This window comes from Rhea americana, unplaced genomic scaffold, assembly GCF_003343005.1.
Source record: "Rhea americana isolate MKP2758 unplaced genomic scaffold, rheAme1 scaffold_295, whole genome shotgun sequence".
Lineage (NCBI taxonomy): Eukaryota > Metazoa > Chordata > Aves > Rheiformes > Rheidae > Rhea > Rhea americana.
The window spans coordinates 199,161-226,472 of NW_028186418.1; the positions used below are offsets into that span (position 1 = coordinate 199,161).

Sequence of the window (27,312 nt, forward strand, 5' to 3'; positions counted from 1 at the left end):
AAAAAATCAGGTTTCACATTCCAGGACATACAGCATTCTGCAATGGTGACATATTCAGAATAATCCTCCCTCCTCTTTCATTAAGTGGATGCAACTAGCTAAGATTGATTTAATAGAAAAAGCAGCAGCCCCCAAGCCAGAAAACCAAGCACATTTTTAGGTTTAATTGCTGCACTATAGTAATTATAGTAATTCATATTTTTGCAACAGTGACTATTTTAATGCTGATGTACATGTGATTACCTTACAATAACTAATCAAGAGAAAATGAYAACTAGCATTTGTATCAACTGTGACGCTTGTGGTTTACAAAAAGGAAACGAGTACTCAAAATGCAGCCGCTTCCCGAAGCAACCAACTTCTCTCCCCCAGGTCTCACCGGCCGTACTACGCTTTTGTCCCCTGTCCCYTGTCTTTTCCATGCAGCGTTGGAAAGAGCAAAGGCTGAAACAAAGGCGCCTTCTCCGACACACGTAAGCAMACCGTATGCCCAAGGCACGTTTAGCAGGTGTTTTGATTAAACTCACTGTCCCATCCTGAGCACTGTACCTCCACAGGGTCATTTTTTTCCCCCTCTAATTCCTTCCACTTCAGACGTGATTTGCGATGACCTGCCCACGGTTCCTGCCTTTTGCCACAACCACAGACAAATTCCCCGAGCTCAGGTCACGGGTCGGTGCTCTCTCATCCTGTTTAGGGCCCTGCATAGAGAGGAGCCTGAGGAGTTGAGCCGAGTTGCCATTAAATGAGTATTCACACACACAAGTGACTTTCGCAGCTGGCCCGCTCCCGGTACACGCAGCAAAGTGCAAACGGGAACACAGAGTCTGCCACCTTCCCCTCCCCGCAGAGAAGCTGCTCTCCAGCAGGTCAGCGGGTTCTGCACGTATTCRGTGGATAATAGCACTATACATAATCACTGGTTTTTTCCTCCCAAAGGCATTACTACACAACATTCCCATTTTTCATATTGCTAAACTGGCACTCAGCCATTCTTAGCTTCACTGCTTAAGATTTTTGTGTTTTTTTTTTCCCTCACAGTTTTAATCTTTTCATCTATTTTAGGTTTATCCTAACTTCAGCTGGGAACTCCCGCCAATCATTCTCTTAAATCTTTAGAAAATCCAAATTAGTTGTATTTTAAATCAGCATTTTTCTGTTGCTTATTTCCCAATGCTGGAAAGCCTATGTAGTTCAAACGCAGAACAATTTTATTCTCCCCAAACACTGTAAAATACACAGTAAGATAATGTATGTTCCCATTTAAGATGCATTAYACTATTTTATGTTTTATGTTATACTATTTTGTTCAAAGGCACCATATTCTAATAGGAATAAAACTTTCCATTCATCTTGGCAAAAAACAGCGTTTTAGAGGAGCCCTGCTGAGGAACTCTGTTTTTGATGAAAACAATAAACAWGTAATGTTAAAATGAAACTCATGAATCGTTAATTACAATAGATACCGCCAACCTGTAATCTCAATAAACTCAGAGAAACGGTTTCCTGTTTACCTAAGTATTCCCAAATCAACTCTTCCCTGTTTTAWTGAGATTCTTCCTAGTATCTATTGGAATTAACAATTACAAAAACAAGCTGCAGCAAAGCTATCCAGAGCAAATTAAACAGCACATTAAGCAGCTGAGTAAGAATCTGCTGAGTTTCTTCTATTTACAGGGGGGGCTTGTGACCATACTTAGCTCCAATATCGTTAATAGCACACAGAATATTTAAAAAGAGGTTAGATTCCTTGCGTTGATTCTGAATCCTTTAAAACTACTTTTCTTTCTTATGCATATCACATCAGCTAAAAAATGTCTTCTGTCAACAAATTCTAATACTCAAGCTCTGAAAACTGGACAAAAATAGTTTTGTTTCTGGAAACACTGGAACAGAATGTAACTCTATTTAAAACTTTAATTAAAATAAACAACCTTGGAGCAACACGTTCTTATCTGAATGCATATTTGAACAGTATAAAGCAGCAGCTAATTAATTCCAAACAAGCTCTGCATACTCATTACCCACGTCGAATGTTTACAGAAAGCCCTGTACGTACCACAGTAGTTTTGTTCGGAAAGATATAGATTAATTCACCTACACCATATTATAGTATTAGGCACTCTATTCCTTTTGGATGTTTTCTCTGAAAAATGTTTAACCTGTTCTTCCATGATTACAATACGTAACTGACTTTTTGAAGACAGAACCTCTGAAATTATTTCATTGAATTTATGCCCAAAGCAAACCTTTATGTACAAGGATTTTCACTGATCTCAAACACTTCACATTCAGCCTTGAATACATTTTGTTAATTTATAAGACTACAGAGTTGATTTCTTCAGAGTTTAGTATTTGACCAGCTGTTTTTACAAAGCACAACCGAGTTGCTCAAAATTGTTGTACGTCATTTCTAACTTCTTGATAAACCAGTTAAAATTAATAACTGGTGTGATAGGGCAGGGAAAAGCATAATTCAGCTAGGACTGAATTAAACCTCACTCCTCTCCTCCAGTAAAAATGTCCTCTTCTGGTAACYGTAGCTCTTCGCGTTTGGCCTCCATCACCTGCAGCCTAGCTAACGAATACACACGTCCGTAACGCCAGCAGATCAGGCGAGTTGGCACCCAAGCGTACAAATACGATACTGCAGTTTAGCCAGCTCTTTATGTACGACAGAGCACACTGATACTGTCCTTACGAGTGCCTCATCCATTGCTAAGACAGTGTTAACACAGCTCACACCTATTTTTAAMAACAAGCAAAGAGCACGGCTCACTTGTGTGGGAGAGGGTCAGAGAAACCAGCCTGTAATGCAGGGTGGGGAGCAGCAAACCACCGCTGCTTCTTCCTCAAGCAGCTGTCGCTCAGGAGGCAAACAGTCAAGAAAAGAGATCCAGCTCTTCATGACAGTCAAGAACTGTTCTCTGAATTGCTACAATAAAAATATTGCTAATCGTATAAACTATTATTTCTGACTAGAAACTGTTTTGTTAGCTGTCCTGAATGGTTGCTACCTTTCCACACACACAGTGGGCAAAAACACCTCTAACAGGGATGAGGAGGGCAAGAAAAGCACACGCATCCGATTCCTTAAGAGCTTACAATTTTGAGAAAATTCATTGCCCTCCTCCCATTCTATTTTGATGAGAGTACTTTTATCCTGAACTTTATTTGCATGGATTCAAGTTTAGGAAGGTGGAACACTATTTGATTTACATGCATGCATAAGTTTGAATTACTGCACTTTGGCTGAACAGAGGTATTTCAAATCGCAAGAAACTTTCATCACTTTTTAAAATTGATACTGAGGTATCTTGTACTTGGAGCTGTACAGATACTATTATATATATTTGTTAAGACAGTATGAACCCATAACCATGGAGAAGTAGTTTATTGATCGTTATCTTTTTCAAAAAGCATATTCCAAAGACAACTGAACTAAAATTTTTCATGTGACGCCACCAAGTGGGCAGAACATTCAGTTACTGCAGCATTGTTAGACTCAGTGGCCGTGGTCAATCCCTTTAGGTTTGACAAACTTCTCAGCGTTCCACACCTCCTACAAATCCAAAAAGGACATTGAAGMTTTAGAGCTTGCCAGTTACATTGGCAAAATTAATCTAACTGGATGAGTTTCAGCCTCAAGATACCATTTGCTTTTCCTCATKCAAGCACCTCCATTTGAAGTCTCTTTCCCCCCCCCAAATTAATATCTTCTACTCATCAGCCTTGTAGATGTAGACAAACAGACAACTATCACAAAAACATCTTTTCCCAACTACACCAAAGTCAGCTGACAAGCTGCTGAGCATCAATCTCCTTTCCTTTTCTCCACATCCGGGAAATACTTTTAGCTTTCCACATCTTACAATTATTTAGAGAATACAGAATGCTATTCCTGCAGGTCAGAGCCTACTGCCTCTGCAGAAGACTTACAAAACTGTTGAGACCAAAATACTGAAAAAGAAATTTCAACTCTCCAACAAGCTAAAGTAATAGCTGCACTTGTCCTATATGGAATGTTTGCTCTCCCTGTAGAGCTACTTATGGCCTAACTGCTACAGTAATTACAGCAGCAGTATTAGTATCACTTGTTTAAATTGTTTTAAGAAATTATCAAGCATCAGACAGAATGTTTATACAACTAAAATTTATTTACATTATCTGCAGTAATTATGCTGTACTGTGTATACTTTTATTATGTTACAGCAAATGAGTGGAGTATATGTTTTTTTCCATTACACAACACTGTTAATTAGACGTTCTTTTATACAGTAAAAACACAGACCGAAACATAATTTGTTTTGATAATTTTAATATATGAACAACAGCATATTTTTTTAATATTTCTTAGAAGTCTTAGGACAGGAAAATGTGAGTTTACGATGACTAATCTCCTGCTCACTTGTATATTTTACAGATTTCTTCTTCCTCAGACAAGCAAGTTTTCACAGCATGAACACCTGTAATACAACAGCACAGATAAATTATGGGTACAACACTAAATATTAAGCTACTTGTTAATATAAGAGATATCATCAGAAAAACCTTGGCTCACCACCAGTCAATCTGCCGGTAATTCCAGCAATTTTTGGTTAATTTCATCATATGATATCTTTAGATAAACCGATACATTTTTATCAGAAGCAGTATCTTATCTCCTTTTTCAATTCTGCAGTATTGTTAGAAAATCTATAGTGCAGAAGATAATCATGCTTACACTTCCTCTGTGTTAGCCTAATGAAGTATTTTTGGCCTAGGACTTCACTTCTCATACCTTTAAAGTCAAGAATATACAGAAAAATGGACGACGAGAGCTAATGTTTTGAGACCATGGCCAAAAAACATCAGGATAAACCAAGAGCACACAGAATACTAAACTCACCCAGAAGAATCTCCTGCTCTTGCAGTTTCACCTCCTTCRACGTGACTTGTAAGGAGCTGTTACATCTATTAATAGATATTAATAGCAATTAGTATGTGACAGCAAATGCCTACAGGCTGTATCTAAGTATATAGATTCTGGAGCTGAATACTATAGGGCTTTGAATTGCAAAAAAAAAAAAGGGGGGGGGGAGGGGAACCAGATTGTTTCAAGCTATGAACACTGAACCTACAAAATACTCTTCTGAAATTCTTCGCAGCCCATAAGCCTCATTTACTCTCAGCTTTACTCCATCTTGTACAAAGGTTATGTGGCCCAGARAAATTCATTACTTACCTTCACATTAATGCCCTTTTCAGAGAGCTGCCTGCTCCCCATTCTAGAAGAGTCACATTTCTCTGGAAATACCAAACTCTGCAGCACAAGTGAAAGAGATGGATATTAAACTGCAACAGATACTACAAGATCACTTTCTGCACAAAGCAAGCACTGATAAAAGTTGCCTGATTAGTTCTAGCATGCAAATTTCCATACAACTAAAACTCTGCATGCAAGTAGCTGTATTTCAGACAAGTAAGAAGGTTATCGTCAGTTCTCGCATCTGACGGCACTTCCTATTCAGGGGTATCATCATCAACAGCCAACTGCTCTTGTATTTGATTATTCAGTTCAGGACTAAACAATGGTTGTGTCTCAACAGTAGATTTTCCCCTTTGATTACACAAGGCATTAGCCCTATAAATTAGCAGCACATAAAAATAGTTTTAAGTTTGCATTATTATTAGAGATTTTTATCTCTATTTAAAGTCGCTTCTTAATTATCTATCATAAGTAAAAGCCCGGATTTTTTTTTTTAATAACTTTGTGCAGCTTAGTACAAAATAAATTTTAACTTACTTTTTACTTCAAGACACCATTTTGCTAGGGAGGGCGAAAAAAAAAGGAGAAAAAAAAAGAAAGCATTATTGTAATACTCTTCAGAGGTAATTCTACAAGATGATAAAGCTCGTTTATCCGGGGGGAGGCGCACAATACCCCAGCACCGCCACCTACGTTTGGGTTTGTTTCACCATCGTAAATCACCGAACAACTTTTAGCAATCAGCTAAAACTCTATGAACAGTTTTCAGTAAAGAAATTTAGAAATCTTCCCTTAAGCAGCTGGCCATGCTGCACTTTCTGAACTGAGAAGCAGAAATCCGCACGAGCGTCTGAAGGCCGCGGGCTCCGCGGCGCACGCAGCGGCGSGGCCTGCAGGCCGCGCAGCACTGAACCTCCCGCGCCTCCCCCCAAGTGAGGCCCAGCGACCTCCCGCGGAGCAGGGCGCGGAGACGCTCCGGCAGCGCAGGGCAGCACCACGCCGGGCAGCCTCGGGGCCGCGGCCTCGGCGGCCTCCTCCGCCCGCCGTCCCCCCCCTCCACTCGGCCTCGCAGCGCCCCGCCGCCTACCTGCGCCTCACGCGCCGCCTCAGACGGAGCGCGAAAGGGCGCGCAGGGCCCTGGCGGCCGCTTATAAAGGCTTGGGCTGTACCACCTCTGCGGCGGGGGGGAGGGGAGGGGAGCGTACCATTGCGGGGCGGGACGTACCATTGCCGTTGAACGGCGGGGGGCGGCAGGGCCAGCCATTTCCCCTCCGCCGCCGCGCCGCGTCCCCGGCGGTTAAGCGGGGCTCAGAGTAGCCGCACGCTTGGCCGAGGGCACCGGCGACAGGAATCTCTCGTCTGCCGCACGCCGAGACACAGCGTGCGGCTGAGGTTTAAAGCCTAAGGCTGTTCTGCCAGCCCGGGCCGCCCCAGGCCCTGCRGGAAGAGAAGTGCCAGTGCCAGCACCATCTTCCTCCTCCTCCTCCTGGCGCCGCACAGCCGTGAGGGAAGTCGGATATGCCACTGTTAAGTTCAGGCCGCTTTTATTTGGAATATATCAACYGTTTAAATAAATAATATTAATAAAAAGACATCTTTCACATTATAGTTTCACCTGGAACTGAAAATATTTTTTATTCTGCTTTCCCTCCTCCCTCCCCTCGCCTTTAGTAACTTAGCTCATGCAATTATCTTCAAAGAAAAACGAAAAACCTCGGCTTTCAAGCCCTAGGAAGGACAGCTGCCGGAGGGGACCTGCAACCCGCACGCCGAGCGCTTCTGCGCAGTGAACTCACCTGAACCATGTGCAAAAAAAAAAAGAAAAAGGTCTTGTAAGTCACCTAAAATTCACATTTCTTCTGTAGTATATGCTCCAGCAAAAGCCCAAACCAAACTCAGATTTCCAATTCTCAACATGAGTTCACTGTAGTAAAATACAYAGGTTGCTCTTCTCAGTATCAGAAGATTTATTTTGACATCAAATTACTTGAAAATGACCTTTTTAGGACTTGCATCCTTTTTACTATGGGGAGAAAAAAAAAAGCAAGATCAATTATTTTTGCTCCTTACATTAAAATAGTAATTAGTCTAGCCTGTAATACACTAACAACAGAGAATTTAGTGAAAGACCAAAACCACATTAGAAAAGAGCAAAGAAAAAAGAAAAAAGAAAAAAGAAAAAAGAAAAAAGAAAAAAGAAAAAAGAAAAAAAAAAAAAAAAAAAAAAAAAAAAAAAAGAAAAAAGAAAAAAAAAACACAAAGAAAAGGAAGGAGAAAAAACACTCTATGCAATCTTTCTCTAAGTTAAACAGATTTCAGTTAACTATGTTCAGGAAAAAGCATTTGCTAAAGATCTAGTGCTCATTTTTAACGATCAGAACCCAGCAATTCATATTCAAGTAACTAAGGCTACAATTCCTGACACCAGCGAACACCTTTCAAGGCTTCTCTAAACATCATCAAAAAGCAAAACTAGGGAAGCACTCAATTACAAAAAAAAAAAAAAAAAAAAAAAAAAAAAAAAAAAAACAAAAAAAAAAAAAAAAAAAAAAAAAAAAAAAAAACAAGAATAAAAAAAAAAAAAAAAAAAAAAAAAAAAATCTCTGTAGGTCCTTTCAACAATAAACCTCTATTTTCTTGCATTTAAGCTACTGTGTTCTCATTACCACACAAAACTCTCCCCTCAACCATGAACACGATGGACCCTACTAATAAGGGAGCATTTGTAAGGCACAGTAATGACCAAGTGGAAGGCAGATCCAGTGTTAATGGCTCCTCTTCCTCGAATGCAAGACGTCGCCTACACCGGTCCTCTTGACTTCATACATCCTTTAGTTCAGATCTTTTTATAACYGTTGAAGAGATTTTCTGCTCACATTTTACCTTTCACACCACTTAGTCTCTGTCCGTCACCAAACTCAAATTATGAGTATTTACATGGAAATACAGTGGTTATTAGCAACATTAACAACAGACCACAGCCAGCTGCTGAGCTCAGAAACACGCAGGGGTTCAGAACAACGCAGAAGCCTGTCTCCATAGGGCAGGTCCATGATTCCTATCTACCTTCTCCTTTGAGGAAAAAGAAGGTCATACTGGATCCGAGGCAGTAATACTACACGAAAGTTTACTGGAAAAAAACTACTGGTTAAATAAATTTATCAGGATCTTGAAAAACAGGTTCAGTATAAGTACGGTTCTATTTTAAAGCTAAAGAAGGGACATTAATGAAAGCACACATTAAAATGAATTATTACAGTGATCAGACATTGCAGTCATTTACTCGTAACAGTATTTTTATGAATCATTTATAGATCCAATAATTAAATACAAAAAATCAAGGGTGCCACAAGAAAATAGTACRGCCTGAAGCCCAGTCAGTCCTCAGATTGCCCTTTTAGTCACTGCACCTTTCATTTTACATGCTGCTAATTCTCACACATAATGAAGCAATAAAGAAAGTTAACTGCAGATTCCTTGCTTTTGCGAGGCCTCAAACCAACTTCAACTTAGTATAAAAACAGAAGAAAAAAAGATGAAATTTGTTAAAAAGCAGAAAGGGGAAGAAATTCACAGACATTTGGGGCTGATGGAAATCAGGACAACGCAGACAATTTTCCGCACTGTCAAAACGTAGCARGCAATGTTCTTGCTACATGTTCTATTCACCAGAACGTGATATGCTATCATTATTCCTTATTGAGAATTACTGGCAATCAAAATAAATGCCATAGGCAACAGGAAGAAAAAAATGCAGCTGCCCACTGATCAACCTTTTACCTAGCTAGGGAGGGTATGTGGGTAAAAAAGCTGAATGTAACAAGTCAACCATGTGCATATCCACATGTACTATACAATAAGAGCATTGAAAAATATTGACATGAGACACTGATCCTATAGTTTTCCTTTTCTCTTTCAATTATATATATATATATATATACACACACATATATAGTTAAACAGCACACAGGGAAACACCACTATAGCTTTCACTGTGGCCAACAGGAGAATTTTCACAAATATAAAAATGTAAGTTTTTAAATTGTTAGATTTCTTCAAAACATAATACAGCTAAATTGAAAGAAATACAAATTTTCAGCATGTAACAAAAAAAATCCCCAGGAATTTGCACAATTCTCAAACATCGAACTTTGCAGTCCTGAACCTCAATTTACTACAGCAGAACACAGTATCACCAAAACAAATAAGTGGAACTCTTTGAGAGCAATGATGCTGCTTGGATACTGTTTGAAACTTGCCTGTACTAAAAAAAATTAACTTAGATTTACATTCAGTATTTTGGAGGAAGGGGATGTGACAGTCCCTTTATGCTTTATCCATGCTGGCTGTCCACCCAGGAAGCATTATTTTTATTATTTTAGGAGGAAAGGAAAGGTGCTGGTAACAGCCAGAAGGGCAAAGCAATGTTGTTGATTATGAAATGCCCTGTTCTTTGGATGAACTGTGTAAAATATTTTGTTAAAAGACTCCGTGTTACAAATATTAAGAACAAAAAAAAAAAAATCTTAAAAATACAGAGTATTTCTGCCTCTTCTAAGTTCAAAGCTCAGGAAAACATATTTTGCTCGAATTAACTGTAAGTTTGCTGTGATAAACATATGGGACAATGCCCTACATAACACAGGGCCAACCACAGACTGCAGACAAATGCGATTGCTTTAGGTTTCAAGTGGTATACGCATCTCTCTTTTCGTATAAAAGGAATGGAGACACTTCTGGAACCTTCACTGCAGAGTCTTTGCCAATGTCCAGCTTTGGGGCAAAGGAAATCTTGCTATATTGCAGWGTCATAATCTTGAGGCTCAGAATGTAAAAACCATCATGATTCAGTGTCTGATCCAGAACTGCTTTCCCGGCTGATTTCAATCTGTAGAGATGGTAAATTATCCAATCTACTCTTTTTTTGCCGAGACTGTTCTTTTTCCTTAATGAGAGCACCCCAAACCCGCTGAAGCTCTGAATCRTCTTCCTCTGGAGATGCTACAGAGTTTTCAGGTTTATCTGAAGTCTTTTCTTGTGTCTTCGGAGCAGATCCTAAGCGCGTCCATAAATTACCTAATTAGATGTGGGAAAAAACAAACAAACAAAAAACCCAACTTTTTTTTTAAAAAAGAAACAACATAAAATGATAGGACTAACAGTTCTGAAAGAAGTCTGAAAAATCAAGTTCTAAGTTCACTGCATCTCCTTAAATATTCCTGGTACTCCAATTTCTCCCATCTTAATGTTTGGAATAGAACTATGCTTTGAAGCAGCAGTCAAAATTAAAATATGGGAGGATCAACAAAGCCTCATTCACACCATTTGCAGAGAATGCCACATGTCTGAACTGCCAGTATCACACTTACTTTATGGTCTTCTTCTGACCACAGTTTTAAAGTATGCTTTTACTTTTAAACATACCTATATAAACATATTGCTGTCTTACTCAGCTGAAATTCCCTGCATATATTTAGAGAAGTCTCTGCTTATTTCAATGAAAGATCAAAGATGTTCAGACTTCTATATTCTTTACCAATATAGCTATTACATGGGTGACAATGTAAACAGTAACAAGCTGAACTGTGCAGGCAAAAGGCATTAGTAAAATTAGCATAAGTAAAATTTATCTTAGTTGAGTCCACATGAAGTATTCTAGTATGGACACAAATGTGTTAGTAGAAAGTTACTTTCCATATCCAATAGAAAACTAATTACCATTGTTTCAATCTAATATTCACAACTCTCTAAAAAACGCAGTTGGAAAATAATATAATACAGTATAATATAATATTCAAATGAGGAAAAAGAGCGGCGTTCAGGAGTCACTTAGACACTGTTTTCCCTTGTTCTTTATGTAGTTATACTTCTGTTGCCACAATTCTCCCTCAAAATAACCCTTTTTACTGGTGACTTTCACCTGCCCTGTGAAATATGTATACAGTCCATTACGTTTTATGTGAGTGAAATCAATATCTCTTCGGGGTAGAGTCTGACACTTTTGATTTGCTATAAATTCTTCCCAAGTTTTTGGAGACTTCAAAGGTCTGACCACACATTTATTAATTCTCCTTCAATTTCACTTAACAAAACATCCTGCATGATTTTCAGTTGAAATTCCTCTTACATTCTAAAATCAAAGAGATTCCATTATCACATTTTCTCTACAAAACTAACCTGATTTCTTCTCTCTGGTATCAGAGTAGAGGCCTTTTACATCTTGTTTGGGGATTCCTAATCGGCTGTGTACATCTGATATTGGTTCTCGACGAGGAGCAGAGGTATTACTTGGAGACTTAATTTCTGGAGAATGTGGTCTTTTTCCCAGTCTCTGCCGCACATCTGTGGATATTTGCAGTGATTAAAATGACAAAAATTACATGCTGCATTTAGTTTAGTTCTGCCAGCTAATTTTATGYTCTTCACTCACTTTCTAAAACTTCTAACTAGAGAGGTGACTCRTTTTTTTTAACCTTTCCGAATTCTTTTCATTAGGTCTTTCATGCTCAGCATTCAGTTCTGGAAATGTATGCAATACCACTTGTCTAGATTTCCTCCCCGATCCTCTTTCCCCCCCTTTTTTCCCTCCAATAAATTTGACATTAATTGTCTTCAGGCTGCGTTCTGAAAAAAAGAAAAAAAAAAAAAAAAAAAAAAAGGGAATAATTACTCCATAGCTTGATGCACTTCTAATTTAGCAGCACAACAATGGAAAGAGTAGTATGTATCCAACATGAGTATGATTACAGGGAAGTTATGCCTTCTATGATTCCTTTCAGATAATAACTAACTAACTTTAGAATTCTAATACTGCTTAGTATCTTGCAGAAGAAAATGAAAACCAGAACATAAGAATCCTAAATGGATTGAAAATTTATCCATGATGCAATGCGAATGATGCATTCTGACGTTTGTCTCGTTTGGCTTGATGCTCCTGGTCCGGTCCAAACAGAAATAAGAGGGCAAAGGAAACTAAAAGACCCAGGTGGCAAGTTATCAGAGCCTCAAAATGCACAGAAGTGGCAAAATATACTAACACAACTTCCACATTGCACTGGTGTAAAAGAGTATCTTACACTGTCAGTCAGACAACCTTTGGACACTACATATGCCAGAGGTAGCTGAAATTACATACACATACACTTTTTTTTTTTTTTTTTGCCAAAAAGTGTAAATTAATTGCCAAATAAAAAATAGCTTCACATTCACATTATATAGATACTTTCATATAAGTAGCTAGAGTCTCAAGTTTAATTTTGTACATAAGCCCCTGAAAGTGCTACCTACTTTCCCATAGAGAGGTTTAGATTCTCTGCCTCAAGGAGTAACTAAATCCAAAAGGATAAAGTRGGGGAAACAGACACACAGGCAAAGAAATTGAATAAATGTCACTCTGACTTACATGTACTTCATTTTTCCCCCAAAGCAATCCCCAGCTCTGGCTCCCAGTGAGGAAAATTAACTGTATGAATGCAGAAAGTGCTGCTGAACAGAACTCCTCAGTTCTGTGGAAGACTGATGTGAAATAAATACACTCATCTTTATGAGCCAGTAACAACTCTGCTCAGTGTAAAAATTTCAAATTACCTGATTTTACAATGCTGTTTGGCTGACGTGGCCCAGTATTATTCTGACGTTTTTCTTCTAACAGAAGTCTTACATCTGCAACTTTCTCTGATGATCCTTTACTGCCAATCCGATTTTTGATATTACTGGTTGCTATGCTATCTGCTCGCATAGAGTTCCTAAATAACATAAAAATAGATTCAAAAGTCCCTTACCTTAAATTTAGTATAGTTCTTAAAAATTCTTTTATATAAAATTACATCACTGAAAACAGTAAAATCAAGATTTTTCTACTGAGAAACAGGGGTATAAAACATTACTTAAGAGAGCACGTGTTCTAATCATAATCCTGAGTCTAACAACAATCATGTGAATACCTCTGTATCTATTTTCAGGTAGCTGAAACATCAAGTTTGGTCAAACATCAAGTTTGTCTCTCTACAGCAATGCCTCTAGGTCAAAACTCAGAGCAAATGAATAACTTAAGAATTTGTAAGAGTTAGTACATATTATAATAAACCATTGTACAATTATACTACCAAAGTTTCATGTTTTAAAATTACTTTAACTTAAATTACGTATACTGTAGGTTATGAATAGAGCCATAATGACATCAGCATTTTCAGTATTTTGTATTTCTTCATTAAAATATCTACTACAAAACTATGCTAAGAATTAAAACTGCAGCTTCAACAGCTTCAAATCTTTAAGCTGTTACAGTTCTGTTGGTAAGATCCGCTTTAATCAGTCTTAAGGGAAGAGYCAGCTAAGGGAAGACTTCAAAGAGACTTATCATCTACCACCGAGAACTTTTCATGTGTACAACTGTGACTGATAAATCGTCACCTTCCCCAAAGCATTATCAGCTCCTGGCACTGTTGACCATAGGTATCTTCAGTCACACTAATATTTTGTTCTATCTCATTTCTTCATAGTGCAAAACCACCTTCTCAAATATGGACATAATTACCTGAACAGAACCAACTTTACACAGTTATTTAGTTAGATTAGTATGCCTCTTCAATGCTACTTAAAAAAAAGAAAAAAAAAAGGAAAAAAAAAAAGCTTTTACCTAATGTTTTTCAGTTGGGATTCCACCTCATCTGCATACATTGTCATTTTCATGCTTTTTTTGGGAGAGGGGGTTGATATCATTTTCAGTTCAAGATCATAGTCCATTTCATCAGAATCAGATGCACTAGCACTTGATCGTCTGGCTGTACTGCGGTCTCTAGACTGTTTGAAAGCTTGCAGTTCATCACGGTACTCAACCACAACTCTATCATCTTCATCCATATCCTGATCTTCCTCCTCCTCCTCTTCCTCCTCAATAGGCTCCTCWGGAACATTTACTAGGCCTGTAGCAAAACATATTCTGATAAACTGAAATCTATTGTTCATATAAAGTACCTTGAAACAAAGGCAAAAAAACCCACCGTAAAATAAGTGATCCTTCTTTTCATAGGAAGTGTATGTAGTTCTTCAAGACTAAAGAGAGATTTGCAAAATACTCTAGGTGGAATCTGTATTACAGAATAATCTAAGTGGAAGTAAATCACCACGACAGAAAACAAGTCCGTGTTGTTCACAGTCTCAGCAGACTGCTGAAGTACAAAGCTGAACTGAGTATATAGAGTCTAATTGTTTCTTGTAGGACTTAACGTGACAACTGCTGGCTGTGCAAGCTATACAATTCCTCCARCTCTCGTCAGCAGTAACGTCAAAAGAACACACACGTGATTAGTCTGAATTTACTATATATGCATTGATTTAGATATAAATCAAGCTTTTGTATTTGGTTATCAGCAGTGCGCAGATATCATTCCAGAAGACAGCACATTATCAACACAAAAAATCTTTAGTGTGATTTGATACATCCATTATTTTTAACAGCCTACCAGGATATTATGAAACTTACAGACATTATGTTTTTCTCAAGTCAAAGATTTTTATACCAATTATTTTTCTAATGCACACCCACTACCTTAGATGCTATCTGCTGATACTCAAGCCTGATTAATAGAATTTTCTTAGCTATATTGTTCCATATCTAGTGCTCGCTATTTCAAACAACAGAATTGAAAGAGCAAATAYGACAAATTGCCACAAAGTTTAAAGAGATTTTTCTTTTTCTTTGCCATTGATGATACAGCCCCATGTCCTAAATTTGTAAAATAAAAACATCAAATAAAGTGTCAACTATTTGGTAAGCCGACGAGTAGCATGAAGTTTAGACCTCAGGTGTTCCTTGTAAAATCTTAAAGTGTACCTCAATTTTGTTTTTTGTTTGTTTGCTTGTTTGTTTTTAAGAAGTATACCTGACTTTCACGCACTGCAAGGGATTAGACAACACATTGTTTAAGGTTCTTTCCAGCCTTACATTTCTTTTTTGTCCTTATAGATTCTGTGTATTGGCATCAACTACCTGAATGACGATGTTTATAAGGAGGAGTCAAGCCAACATCATCCCCAATGAGTGTCCTTTTCTTTATCACATCCCGATGGATTCGACGTGAATGGTATCTTCGCTTCCTGAAACACCATTAAAAGGATATTTCTGTCACAGAAAAGGCATAATGGACTGGAGCTGTATCTCCAGTCCTAGATTAAGCAAATGCAACTATCACTCCCTTTAATAGGGGACAAACACATTTATGCCAGAAGCCTGTTCTGTCAGAATGTTTTCAATATAAATGTTCATTAATTCCAAGAGAAAAATATTTGCCTTGCAAATTCATAGTCACTTTGCTAAAATATGATTCACACTTCAATATCTACATCTGAAAGAAAAATCTACAACTTAAACAAGTTTAGACTATCCTGAGTACTTGGTATGTTCCAATTCTTCTATCCTATACTCAGAGAATTACTAAGAATACTCACCAAGAATTGCTAAGAATCCCCTTCATGCCTCCATAATTGGGATTGCCATATTTCATGTAATATTGGCTTCGTCTTGCAGCTCCCAGCTCTTTCTTGTCATCTGAAAAAAACATAAATTAAAGGAATCTTTCCCCCCATAGAGTATATCATACTACACTAATGTAAAAATAAATAACCATCCAGCCAAAGGCACAGAGAATGAAAGGAAGACTGAATGTGTCTTACAGATCAATATTACTTCAGTCTTCCTCATGGAAGGATGCAATTTTGCTGACACCACCTATGAAATTTCTCCTCCCAARGGAGTTTTATTTGTGTTCAGAAATTAAATTCAGTGGACATGCTGACTTTCTATGAATTAGCTTTATAGTGTATTACATCCCGCTGTAACTGCTGGAGGCTGTACTTACCGTAGTTCTGACCTTTTTATTCTCCATGGTCACTTTTCATACATAYGTTCATTTTAGTAAATCATATTTATGAGTAACTCAACTGTTTTTAGTAATAGTTTCCACTAATACCTCATGAACATCTCAAATGATTTTCATATTTATAAAATGTGAGGTTAACCTTTGTGGAGAAGAGTATTGTAAAACCTACTCTATGGTATTGGGAAGAATGCCTCATATGGAGCCCAAAATAAAATTTTATAAACAATAGTAAAATATTTATTGTAAAATCTTAACACCTAATGCTTAGCAAAACTAACAGTTTTTCAAATAAAAATTAGGTCATTCGAGTTATTAATTAGCCAACAAATAAAACTGCAACAAGCAATCAATTCATTATGCTTGTTAAGCTGTTCATTTACCTTTAGTAGCAAATCTCATGAATAGCTTGTTTCCTTTAGCCAGTTTATTGGCAGGGCGAAGATCATTACGCAGGAGAGAATCCTCTTCTACCTGGGAGAGGGCATCCAACTTTGGGGGGCAAAAAAGGTATTTTGGACTCAAAAATAAAATTACTGTTGAATGTAAATGGATTGCTTAAAGAGAAGCAATCAACTGATTATTAACTCACTTTTCAAATCCTGTTCAAAAGAACTTTTCTTTTTCCTRACAAACTGATATGAATTTAAGTAATTTGTATTAAAGATTTAAAATATTACTTCTCTTCCTTCATAATATTATCTCAGATTATTAAATACAATAATTTTCCAAGTGAAACTACAGTACCGATTAAAATTCAGAAAATAAATAGCACTTAAGTTGGACAATGAAAAACAAACACTTGGTTTTAATTTTTGTTTAATTTCTAACTGGTTTCATTAACAGGTTCTCATGCCCTCACACAATGAGTAAAAAGCATTTTTTAAATCAGTATTTATGTTATATAGGCTAAAATTCAGATTTCCATGACCTCTGTGAGTGTTAGTATCCTGAATGATCCAAGTGATCAAGAAAAACTAATCACACCTGTTATGTATTCAGCCAAAGATTAACTTGACAAAAGGTCAATGCATATGCCCATTCCCAAGTAAATCCATGGACAGCGTAAATCCTTTTTGTCTCTTTAGGCACWAACTTTAGAACATTATTCAGTCTCTTTTTTTTGTGTGTGTCTTCTCTCACCAGAAAAGAGCTGCCACTCAAGCTCTTAGCTGCTGAATGCCCTTTCATTCCTCCAAATCTACTTTGACAAAGCATTTTTACGTGGATAGTCTCTCCAACAGCATATTTGCTCTTCCTGTCATTTCTCCATCCAATCTACTTTGATAATTATTAATTAGAACTCATGTAGTTAAAACTATAATGTTTTGAGAACTTTACACCAACCAGAGCAAAAGTTTTATATTAGTGCTTTCTCTTTCTTTCTATACTGACCTCAACATCACTTGGATTGTCATCTTCAACCTCACCTTCTTCTGTTTCATCATCAGAACTTTCCTCTGTTTTTTCTAAAAAGGAAAAAAAAAAGAAAAAGAAAGGAAAATGTCTCCACTTTAGTGTCAGCAGTATTTCATTAACGTTACCTACAGTCTCTGAAATCAAACTGAAGATGTTATCCACTCTTCTGTGCAGCCTAGAGAATAATCAAAACAGTAAATGTCTACACAAATTTGAAACATGCAGGAGTACAGAATGACATTAATCAGACAGCCTCTGTGCAGACAAGTGCCTAAGGCAGCACACATGGATTATAAATTTAATTCTTTGAAAACAAATGAAATTGCACTGCATTTCAAGTTACAAGTGAAAACAAATGAAATTGCACTGCATTTCAAGTTACAACAGAGATCAGCAAGGGCAAGATTTGAAAAGGCACTCAAAAGCCTAATTGCTCCTCCCTCTCTTTAAAATGCTGCTAAGCATCTACAAGTATCCAATACGAAAGATCTTAAGTAGGTTACTATTAAAAAGTTTAAAAGTTTCTGAGACAGCTCAAAAAAACAAAACTCCAACTTTAAGACTTAATTTCAAAGTTAATTAATAAATAGAAGAGTAGACAYTTCCAGAACTACTTAAATTGTAAAATGCTAACATAGATTTTTCAATGGGAAAACTGTGATTGGATTTTTTTCAAATATTCCTCAAAAAAACCCTCTATATTGTTAACTGTCAACACATAACAGTGTCACTTCTTATGCAAAGATCTCAGAGTACTTTATAGATGCTACATAAGACTWAGGAAACTGTGAAAATAAAGAACTCTGAAATATAATCTCCTCCAACAATGGATYTGACAACTCATAATGGAGAGCAGGAGCTCTTCAACTGATCTTGACAAGTATACACAATTTCAAAGAAGAAAGTGAAGCACAATTAACCAAACTGACACCAAAGAGAGCATTCAGGAAGATAAATTAGCCAAATTCAAACCTGAATATTTAAATTCCATCACAGAGAGCATTCATCCACTTAAAAAAGAAAAAAAAATTGTTAACTTCTTGTGGTATTATCTCTTGCTTCCTTAGCTATCTAAATAACTCCCAAATTCTTATCTCAAAAAGAAATGCAACTGAATCAAAACATTTCAGTATATCTGTATGCATCTCATACCTTAAGGTGTAATCAAAGGGTCTGAACTTTGCTTAATATCCCACTTGTCCAGAGAAACAGGTGAATAAGTGTATGCAGGAGGAATTCAGATGACAACACTTTTTATTACATATGTGATGTAGTGTAATGATGGTGCAATATGTATTTTGTGGCCAAAAGGATTAATATAGAAATATTACTACCTATTTAATTAAGACATCCCCTAATGTCCAAAAACTTCAGAGCAACCTTACTTAAAGCATTATCAACATTTGCTCAGCATTTGAAAATTACATGAATTGTTGAGCAGCACTGCCTTGTGCAGAAAAGCAAGAAGAAAAGGAGATAAGTAAGAAGGATCCATGAGATCAACAAAGCCCTAAAAAATAGACTTCAAAGACAGGTTTTSAGTAGAGATTGGTCATTTGCATTTTGTTGATAGAGCTGAATTAAATATGCTATTTAACAGGGTTAACATAATATTGCTCTTTGTTAGTACTGTGTGGTACAGTACTTTGAACCACAGCAATTAATCACCTCAGCCTAACAGCAAAACAGTTCTATACAGTCATAAGGTAGCAAAAGCCTGATTCTCAATTTATATCCATAGAAGTAAAATGGATTTAAAACTAGGGCATGCAGGTACCAGATTCACCACAACATCAAAGTGTTTCGCTGCTTTGCTCCATTATAACTGACCTTTCAGTGTGCTTCTTCTCTAAAAGTATAAGGGCCACATTTAGAGACGATACACACAGCAGTGAAGTGATCCATTGGCATGTCAGTGTTAACAATACACATGGTAAAGGATGGCATTGTCTCAAACAAAGGAATCGACTGCTGTATTTGAAAAAAATATGACAATTTCTTACACCTATTTTCCACACCCTTACCATCCATCCTTTTACCTCCTTTGCATGCACATCACACAGACTTACTTCTGTGTGAGCTGTAACACTACAAGCATCATATCTGAATATGACCCTGCACCTAACATGCTCAGTAGGGACTGAATTATTGCTTTTGGTCTAGCTCCAACCCACCTTTTAAGAAGCAGCTTCTTCAAAAGGTTTCCAAGATGAAAGCCTTTTTTAAAGCGGCAGAATACATTTACCTGAAACTGTATGATAGAAGCTCCTTCAGTAACTTAGATTATGCAGTACCCAAGCACAAGTTTCATTGATTTTACTAGATCATCTCTATATATGCATATCTCATCTACCTTTCTTGTTTTTTTCAGCTGTCTTCTCTTCATTGTTTTCCCTGTTTTTTGGTTTCTCTTGATCAGGCAGGGAACTCATATTTATTAGGGCCCGTGATGCTGTTACTTCATCAAGCCAGACCACATTACCTATGACATACACACAGAAACACACACAAACAAAACAATTTTTTTTTTAAAAAAAAAGGTAAAACAAGTAGTTACATACACTTCCTTACTGGAGAGAAAATACTAACAAAAGTTCAGAAACATTCTTATGAAACAACATGAAAAAAAGTAATCAGATATATTCTTTGCAGGGGAAGACATTATTTAGCACATTTGATAAGCTGGAGGACATACAGCTTTCAACACTTTACAAAAAAAACACGTAACAATTGATCGAAACCAAAGCCACTGAAATGCACAACCATATATATTACTGAATACTTCCCAAGCACAGCAAATTAGGATATTGAATCAGGGCTAATGTGTCCCGTGACTGTATTAGTACATAAATGTGGTTAAAACAAAGATAGGAAAAAAAACTTTTTTTTTTTCTTTTTTTGGTAACTTAACAATACCTTGGACCTTACTGCAGAATTCTGTTATCTTTTCCAAAAAGCAGAAAAATAGGAGTCTGTTCAAATATTTTGCAGAGGTTATAGTATACATTGATAAACTATGTGATAACTAGAGTTTCTAGAGCACTTAGAAAGGTACAGTGAGATTCAGTATCTGCCTCATGTACATCCCTTAAGTACCAAGATCTTAAGTATAAATTAAAATGATAATTTATTAGGCTAATAAAAGCATTTTATAGACACAAATTCAAAGAACTAAAAAAAAAATCCTTAAAAATGGATTTTGAACAAAAGCTTTCTCTAGGGATGCATTCAATACAAACACAGCTACAAATGTTATTTGCTGCTCTGCCATTAAGCAGCTCAGGAAATGACAGCAATAAACGTATTCAGACATCCTAAAAACTACATAGCATCTCAAAACAAACAAAAAAGCCCCTCTTCTATTACTTGGATCCACAAGACTTACAAGGTGAGGAGCACCCAGATGCTAAGTTCAAAAACTGGCTAATAAGTTTTTCATGTAAGTATACCTGCCTGCCCTTGACATGCCAAATTTTCACAGCCTTTACAATTTTACATTCCTCAGTTTGAAGCACAGAATGCTGTCTCAACTCACCTTTGCACTAAGACGCCTTGAGGTGTAATTCAATTGGGAACTTTCATGTTTTTGCCATGTTGTGACACAAATCTACAATGAACAGACAATGCTTCTTCCTAAAGTTTTCACCCAGGTTTCATATCAATGTGTATCACAGCTGAGCATAACAATACCTTATATTMCTAATCTAACAGCATGCTAACTTAAATACAGCGCAGAACGAATTACCAAATAATCAAGYGAGCTTTAACTATAAATGGTGAAAGTATGGTTAAACTCCGAAGCTAGTATTTTTGCATTCCAAGGTTACTCTTATTCTACACTAAATTCACTGATGTAACATTTCAGAAAAWATACCTCAGATACAAATGTTAAGCTGTGCACTTGCTAGTGTAAGCATCATCACACATTCATCTAGTAATTCTTTACTGCAATTTTCTACCAGGGCTCATTGTTTTTCACATCTTCTGTCAATTTCTGCCTATATAGCAAACCATCACACACACTGAYTTCAAGGTTACTAATATTTTTGTAGTATACTGTATCTTTAGTGTTGCATTCGGACTTAATTCCTATACAGTCATTCCAAGAACTGCACTACACTAATTATCTGGTCTTTGCCATGCTTGCCAGTAAAGTAGCCCCCAGTAATCCCAATTCAGTTGGGAAATTTGCACTGGCTCCTATTTCTTTTTCRTATGAAATTTCCAGTTACAGGATTTCCAGCCACATTACAATCTCAAAGCCTTCCAGTTCCATGATCCAGTGCCATTTTGGGGCTGGGCAAACAGCTCTTCTACCATCTTCAGTATCACAGAGGAAARCACAACTGTCAGCAACTTTATATCATTCTGACAATCTCACTGCACACATACTCTGCAAAACAGCCCTTGAAATGTGAATTTGCATTCCTTTTCCAGTCTATGTAGATCACATCCAGCTGCWACCTTCTTCCACCCGCTTTAATTCCTCCTTAAGAATGCTCTAAAAGAATATTACATCAAGTCTGTTCCTTCCCAGCACAAAACCATACCAATCTGCCTAGTTGCACACAGACACTTTTCAGTAATCTTCTCTCCCAATATCATTTTCATGATACTTAAAAGTGGGTATACTACCTACATCAAAAGTAAGCAATACAAAATTTTTAGATCTTCTTCTTTTCYGTCACTTAGAGGCTTGCAAGTTATTCTATGTTCTCCCTTTCCAGTAACTTCAGATAGTCAATCATCACTTTCTGGTTAGATGCTTTCTCTTTTACATTTTCCTAAGCACAATATAGTTTTTCCTTCTCTATGCATCAGTTTATTTTCATTCATTACTTCAAATTCTGTTAACTGGATCACAATTTTTGAACAATACCACTTTAGCTTGTAATGAACTCATTCATATCGCACATCAGTGGCTTTCCTGCTTTGGCAATTTGGTCACTGGCCACACTTCTGGCTACTACTGCATTTCTTTGGCCTCCTTATCAACCAGTGATTGGGGTAACGATAAGTGCCCTCATTTATGAGTGAGACATTTTTCTTCTAATACTCAGCTAGACAGTATGCTTGATTTCCACCATGTGTTACTAATTATTTCATTCCAAATCTCTTTTGACTAAGGCTAATTATTGGGAAACTGAGGTAGATAAATATCAGTAACTTAAAAAGCCACTAAAAAYGTAAGGCAGGGCTAAGACAAATATAAAAAAAGATTAAGAGTTACAGAAAAAAAAAAAGACTCAATTTACTTACATGATGTATCATCTAACCACTCAATATGAGCAGGAGGATACTCTTTGAAATAGGCAAAGATGTCCTGTGTACTCATCTCATCCACCCCACAAATGTAAATTGTATCCAGTCTTACTTTAGGAATTGCTATGAAGAGAAAGAAATATATAAGTAGTACYCATTTCTATAGAAAAAGCTTTTATTAGTAACACGCATGTTTATAAAACAAACATTTAAAATAAGCTAACGGGGAGCTCACAAAAAACAACTATGATGTACACTGATCTAAAAGACTAGAACTTGAATTATTATTCTACAATGGAAAACTTAATAATCTGAGAATTAAAAAGAGAAAAAGGTGGCTGCAACATTATGAGTGTTGGTAGACCCAGGTACTGAATGGAGATCAAACTGCCTTAAAAACATTTATTTTGAAAACACTACCAAAGTACATTCGTTAAATACCGAAGAGGCAGAATGCTACCGAGACCCGCGATCTAGACATGTACAAAGCACTTCCACCATTGTTTTATGGAGAGCTGTTACAGAGCATGGCTTAACTGGTCCAGGCTGCCAGTCTGGAAAAAAAAATCCTTGACAACTACCAGGATACCAGAAGTGCAAACCTGTTGAATGCACATCTCCCAGTCGATTTGCTTGCATTCCAGCATGCCATCTTAGAGCACATATGCAATGAGTCTAGATTCTCTGCGCATGCAGCACTGTATCTGATCTCACTGAGCACGGGACAGAGTCCTCTATCCTCTCCTAGTACACAAGCAATACCCTGGACCTTTTAAAATAATTTAAAAATCTTTAAGTATGGCTGATCTCAAAGGTGAATCTTCAACAAAAAGCACTAATTACTGTCACCAACAAGGTACATAGAAATATTTTCATTCTGGCACTGGTACAACAAAGAGTGAAATAATAATTCTTATAAAGCAGTTTAAAAAGCAGTGACAAAAAAAAGGCAAAAAAACAGAAGTGCTTTATTTTGACAACGATTTGGGAAAACCTATAGGAAAGTAGGAAGTATTATAGTACAAACTGAGCACAGAAACTGTGAGTAAGTAACAAGGGCACCTTTTCTTCTTGACTGTTTGATAAACTCATACCTTTCTTCATCATGTCCCGATCCAGTGCCACATTCCTTTGGGCAAGATTCACTTCAGCTCGAAAATGGAAACGTTTTGCTCTTTGCTCCTTTTTCTCAATTGCTTCCTGCAAAGTGTTAAATTACRCAGTCAAAACAAAAATCAGAGCAGCATTCCAAACAAGCTGCATTGAAGGACCAGATACTTAAAACACAATTTACCAGACAGTAATAATCTGTATTAATAATTCTGTTAATTTTGAAGAGTTATGTATGATTCAGAGTGTGAAAATGATTCATTAAAAATTTTTTTTGTACCACATAATAGTTTTAACATAGGTCCAGCAACATAATGGGAATTAAGGTGCAGAGGAAACAAGCTATCTTGAACCACARCTTAGCCTCTATGATGGAACAGTAAGATTATCTTTCCCTTCCTAAAGGACGTACAAAGGCTATGCTCAATAAATTCTCTCGAGAAACAAACACTTCCTCCACCTGGAAAATTCATCTTTTGTTGTAAAATTACCGAGACTTTTCACCTGTTTTTAAGCATATATAAAACCATTTTATAYGGTTTTGTATCATATATATATACACCATATATAATATGGTATAAAAACTTTAGAAGTATCTCTCTGAGCATGAGATGCCACACACAGGGAACACCAGCTGGAGTGCTGACTACAAAGATCTTATTTAGTTTGGCAATTCTAGCTACTTCTAAAGCAGCTTGTAAGCAACATCTCAGGTGAATCCTGTGCAATTACTGAAACTGACTGATAAGATTCTTACTCTACAGAATTAATAAGAAATGTTATAGAGCTTTAGATCTTACTAATCTAACTCAAAATTGAAACATAAACCATGATTAAACAAAAATTGTCACCAATTATATATTTCAAAACACACATGTGCTTTTTACTGTTTTAAAAAAATGTCAAAAAATCTTTAACTACATCTATTCAAACAAAATTTAAATATTTAAAACAAAATTCACGTTATTACATGAGGATTACAAAAGTTCCATGATTTTTTAAAAGTTGTATGATTAAGGAATACAACCAAAGATGTCAATTTTCTCCTGGCTAGTATAACTTCGAATTCTTTACTAAATTACAATATACAGAAGCTAGATATTGAAGTCAGAACAGCTGATTTTCAATCTTCATCAGGAATCCTTTTTATACTCTTTGGTAAGTTTTTGATGAATTTCACTAATGCAAAATGGGAATACATTTCTTTTATCAACACATTGCTGTGGGGATTCATATTTGTTTGAACTTGTAAAATGTTACCAGTACTACAAAGCATATAGAAGACTAAATACTTTTTTCTCCACTACCAGATGCTATGTGTAGTGGCCAATTACACACGATGAAAAAAATGCCAATTCAACACTACATGTATAGATATGAGCTATGAAATCAAATAGTTCAATTAAATGAAGTTCAATAGAATTATGTAATTTTAAACTATTTAAATGCAACAGCTGTTCACATTCTTCAAACTAAGTTTTAAATAATATGATGCCCTTAAACAACACAAGGCAATGAAGCTAAATTTTTTTCCTGACACTTGCATAAGAAAAAACTCAGCTGTTGTGACTCAAAGCACTTTGTTTGGCAATACTGAGTAGCACCGATGTAATTTCAACATAAACATTTTTTAAAGTGCGTGCCAAAGCTGCAAAACAAGAATATAAATTCTTGAGGAGGTATAAAAGCTTTTTCTGCATGTGAATAATAACAATAATAAAAAAAATCAAAGATATAGATTCATAAAACTACAACTTCACATATTCTGTGACTTAAAAATGCCCCCCCCCCTTTTTTTTTTACAGGAGACATCACATCCTGAAACAAGGCATATCCCACAAAAGAATTCTCTAGTTGCTGAAAAATACCAGCTATCTGAACATGAGGCTAAACTTCTGTGCATCTTCGGAAGAAATAAAATGCGTTACCATAACGCAAAAGTTACCTTGGAGGTTACGTCTATTCCAGTGATAAAACTTCCAGCTTTGTTTTCATATCTTCTACTAGTGTCCTGAAATAAAGCAAGATGGTGATGATATCTTGAGGAATGCTTTAATCAACAAACTTGCTATTTTGGAAAGAAAAGAAAGCTAGTTCTGTAAGAAATCCATCCTCTTCTCCTTGATCGGTACTCCAAGCTACATCCCTAAACAGGTATATAAACATAACACTCACCGACATGAGTGAAGTTAAGAGCACATCAAATGAACCAAACTTCCTTTAGTATGAGGACTCTTTTCTTTGGCAATATTTAGTTTCTGTCTCTGTAGCTGCTAAGCTTTTTACTTATTCTGTCTCAGCAATGCAGTGGAAGTGATCAAACACTTCTTCTAATTAAAATCTCTACAATTTCAATTTCAGCTATAATCTCATTTGAAAACATGAACAGATTTAACAGTCAAATCATAAAGGTATCAGACTCTCAGACTTCCAATTTACAACTTTAAATCACAATTGAAGTCAGAACACCAAACCTTTCTTGCAGTTAAAAAAGCAACTTTTATCCCTCTTCTATTCATTATTTCACAACCTATTTCCAACAAAAAAGCAATAAAATATAAACTCATCTGATACAAATCTGTTGATAGAGTAAATATAAAGARCAATGAAGGAAAAAAATCAGAAGTTTAATTTCCATCAGTCAAGTCTGCTGAATTTGCAAGACCGCACTGAACACCACATACACTGGACCAGTCACTCAGCTCAATCTCTTCCATTGTTTGTTTTATGTAACAACGGCACCTTTTCACTCCGGCTCTAGCAGCCTCAGGACCATCACTAGGTAGCTGTAAATGTGTTGTTTACACTTGTGTTGCAATAATTATTTTGGCTAAAGCACTTTTAATCCAGTCTCAGTTTAGAAATAGCCAAGCACACAGAATCTAACTCTTTTCCTTAGTGTTAAACTTCCTCTGAAGCAGCAAAATGTGAAGAGTTATTACAACAAGGAAAAAAAAATCTGTTATTTGAAAGTGGAAAAAACACTGCCTAGGTTTTATTCTTGGAGCACAAAGAAGCGGAGTAACRTGCAGTCTCTTAGATCACGTAGTTGGTAGGAGCTAAAGCATATTGGCAAATCAGCTAATCAGAGATTCACATCTACAATAATTTCCACAGAAGTTTTCTTTACTTAGGAGTTTAGCCCTACTCTGACCCACTTTTTAGGTATTAAAGAGCCTCACTAAAAATTATCCAGGGGCAATTAGCATAAACGAAAAAGAAATCCTTCAAGCCTGTTGTTCAAAGCCCCGTACCCCCAGCGCCTCCAACCCCCTTCCCGGGGCCGCCCCCTCGGGCTGCCCCCCAGCCCCACACCATTCCCCCCAGCCCCTTCCTCACGCCTCCCTCAACCTCCGCGCCCCCCCAAGCACGTCCCCTTCCCGCTTCCTCCCGCAC

At 36.7% G+C, this 27,312-nt stretch overlaps 1 protein-coding gene, 1 long non-coding RNA gene and 2 other non-coding genes across 5 annotated transcripts in view; all 4 read right to left on the reverse strand.

Moving 5' to 3' along the window:
• Positions 1-4,301: 4,301 nt before the first annotated feature.
• Positions 4,302-6,412, reverse strand: LOC146593404 (uncharacterized). 2 transcript variants are annotated; one of them, XR_014896384.1, is made up of 6 exons: positions 6,336-6,412; positions 5,786-5,809; positions 5,225-5,302; positions 4,889-4,953; positions 4,724-4,780; positions 4,302-4,466 (listed from the first exon to the last, which is right to left on the reverse strand). It is a non-coding gene; the product is annotated as an uncharacterized LOC146593404 (long non-coding RNA). The 2 variants fall into 2 exon arrangements; XR_014896383.1 differs by lacking the exon at positions 4,724-4,780.
• On the reverse strand, positions 4,540-4,613 carry LOC146593405 (small nucleolar RNA SNORD65). Its single transcript, XR_014896391.1, has one exon. It is a non-coding gene; the product is annotated as a small nucleolar RNA SNORD65 (small nucleolar RNA).
• Positions 5,452-5,526, reverse strand: LOC146593406 (small nucleolar RNA SNORD49). The gene has a single exon (XR_014896390.1). It is a non-coding gene; the product is annotated as a small nucleolar RNA SNORD49 (small nucleolar RNA).
• Positions 6,413-8,526: 2,114 nt separating the features above from the next.
• NCBP3 (nuclear cap binding subunit 3) overlaps positions 8,527-27,312 on the reverse strand; it is a 19,090-nt gene continuing 304 nt past the window's right edge. The window contains exons 2-13 of the mRNA XM_085309264.1: positions 25,862-25,927; positions 23,901-24,006; positions 22,804-22,929; positions 19,898-20,026; positions 17,521-17,594; positions 16,509-16,617; positions 15,698-15,797; positions 15,240-15,346; positions 13,887-14,172; positions 12,836-12,993; positions 11,426-11,590; positions 8,527-10,324 (exon numbers count right to left, since the gene is read on the reverse strand). Of these exons, the coding sequence (XP_085165390.1) occupies positions 10,089-10,324; positions 11,426-11,590; positions 12,836-12,993; positions 13,887-14,172; positions 15,240-15,346; positions 15,698-15,797; positions 16,509-16,617; positions 17,521-17,594; positions 19,898-20,026; positions 22,804-22,929; positions 23,901-24,006; positions 25,862-25,927 (1,662 nt within the window). The 3' untranslated portion in view covers positions 8,527-10,088. The remainder of the gene's footprint in view (positions 10,325-11,425; positions 11,591-12,835; positions 12,994-13,886; positions 14,173-15,239; positions 15,347-15,697; positions 15,798-16,508; positions 16,618-17,520; positions 17,595-19,897; positions 20,027-22,803; positions 22,930-23,900; positions 24,007-25,861; positions 25,928-27,312) is intronic.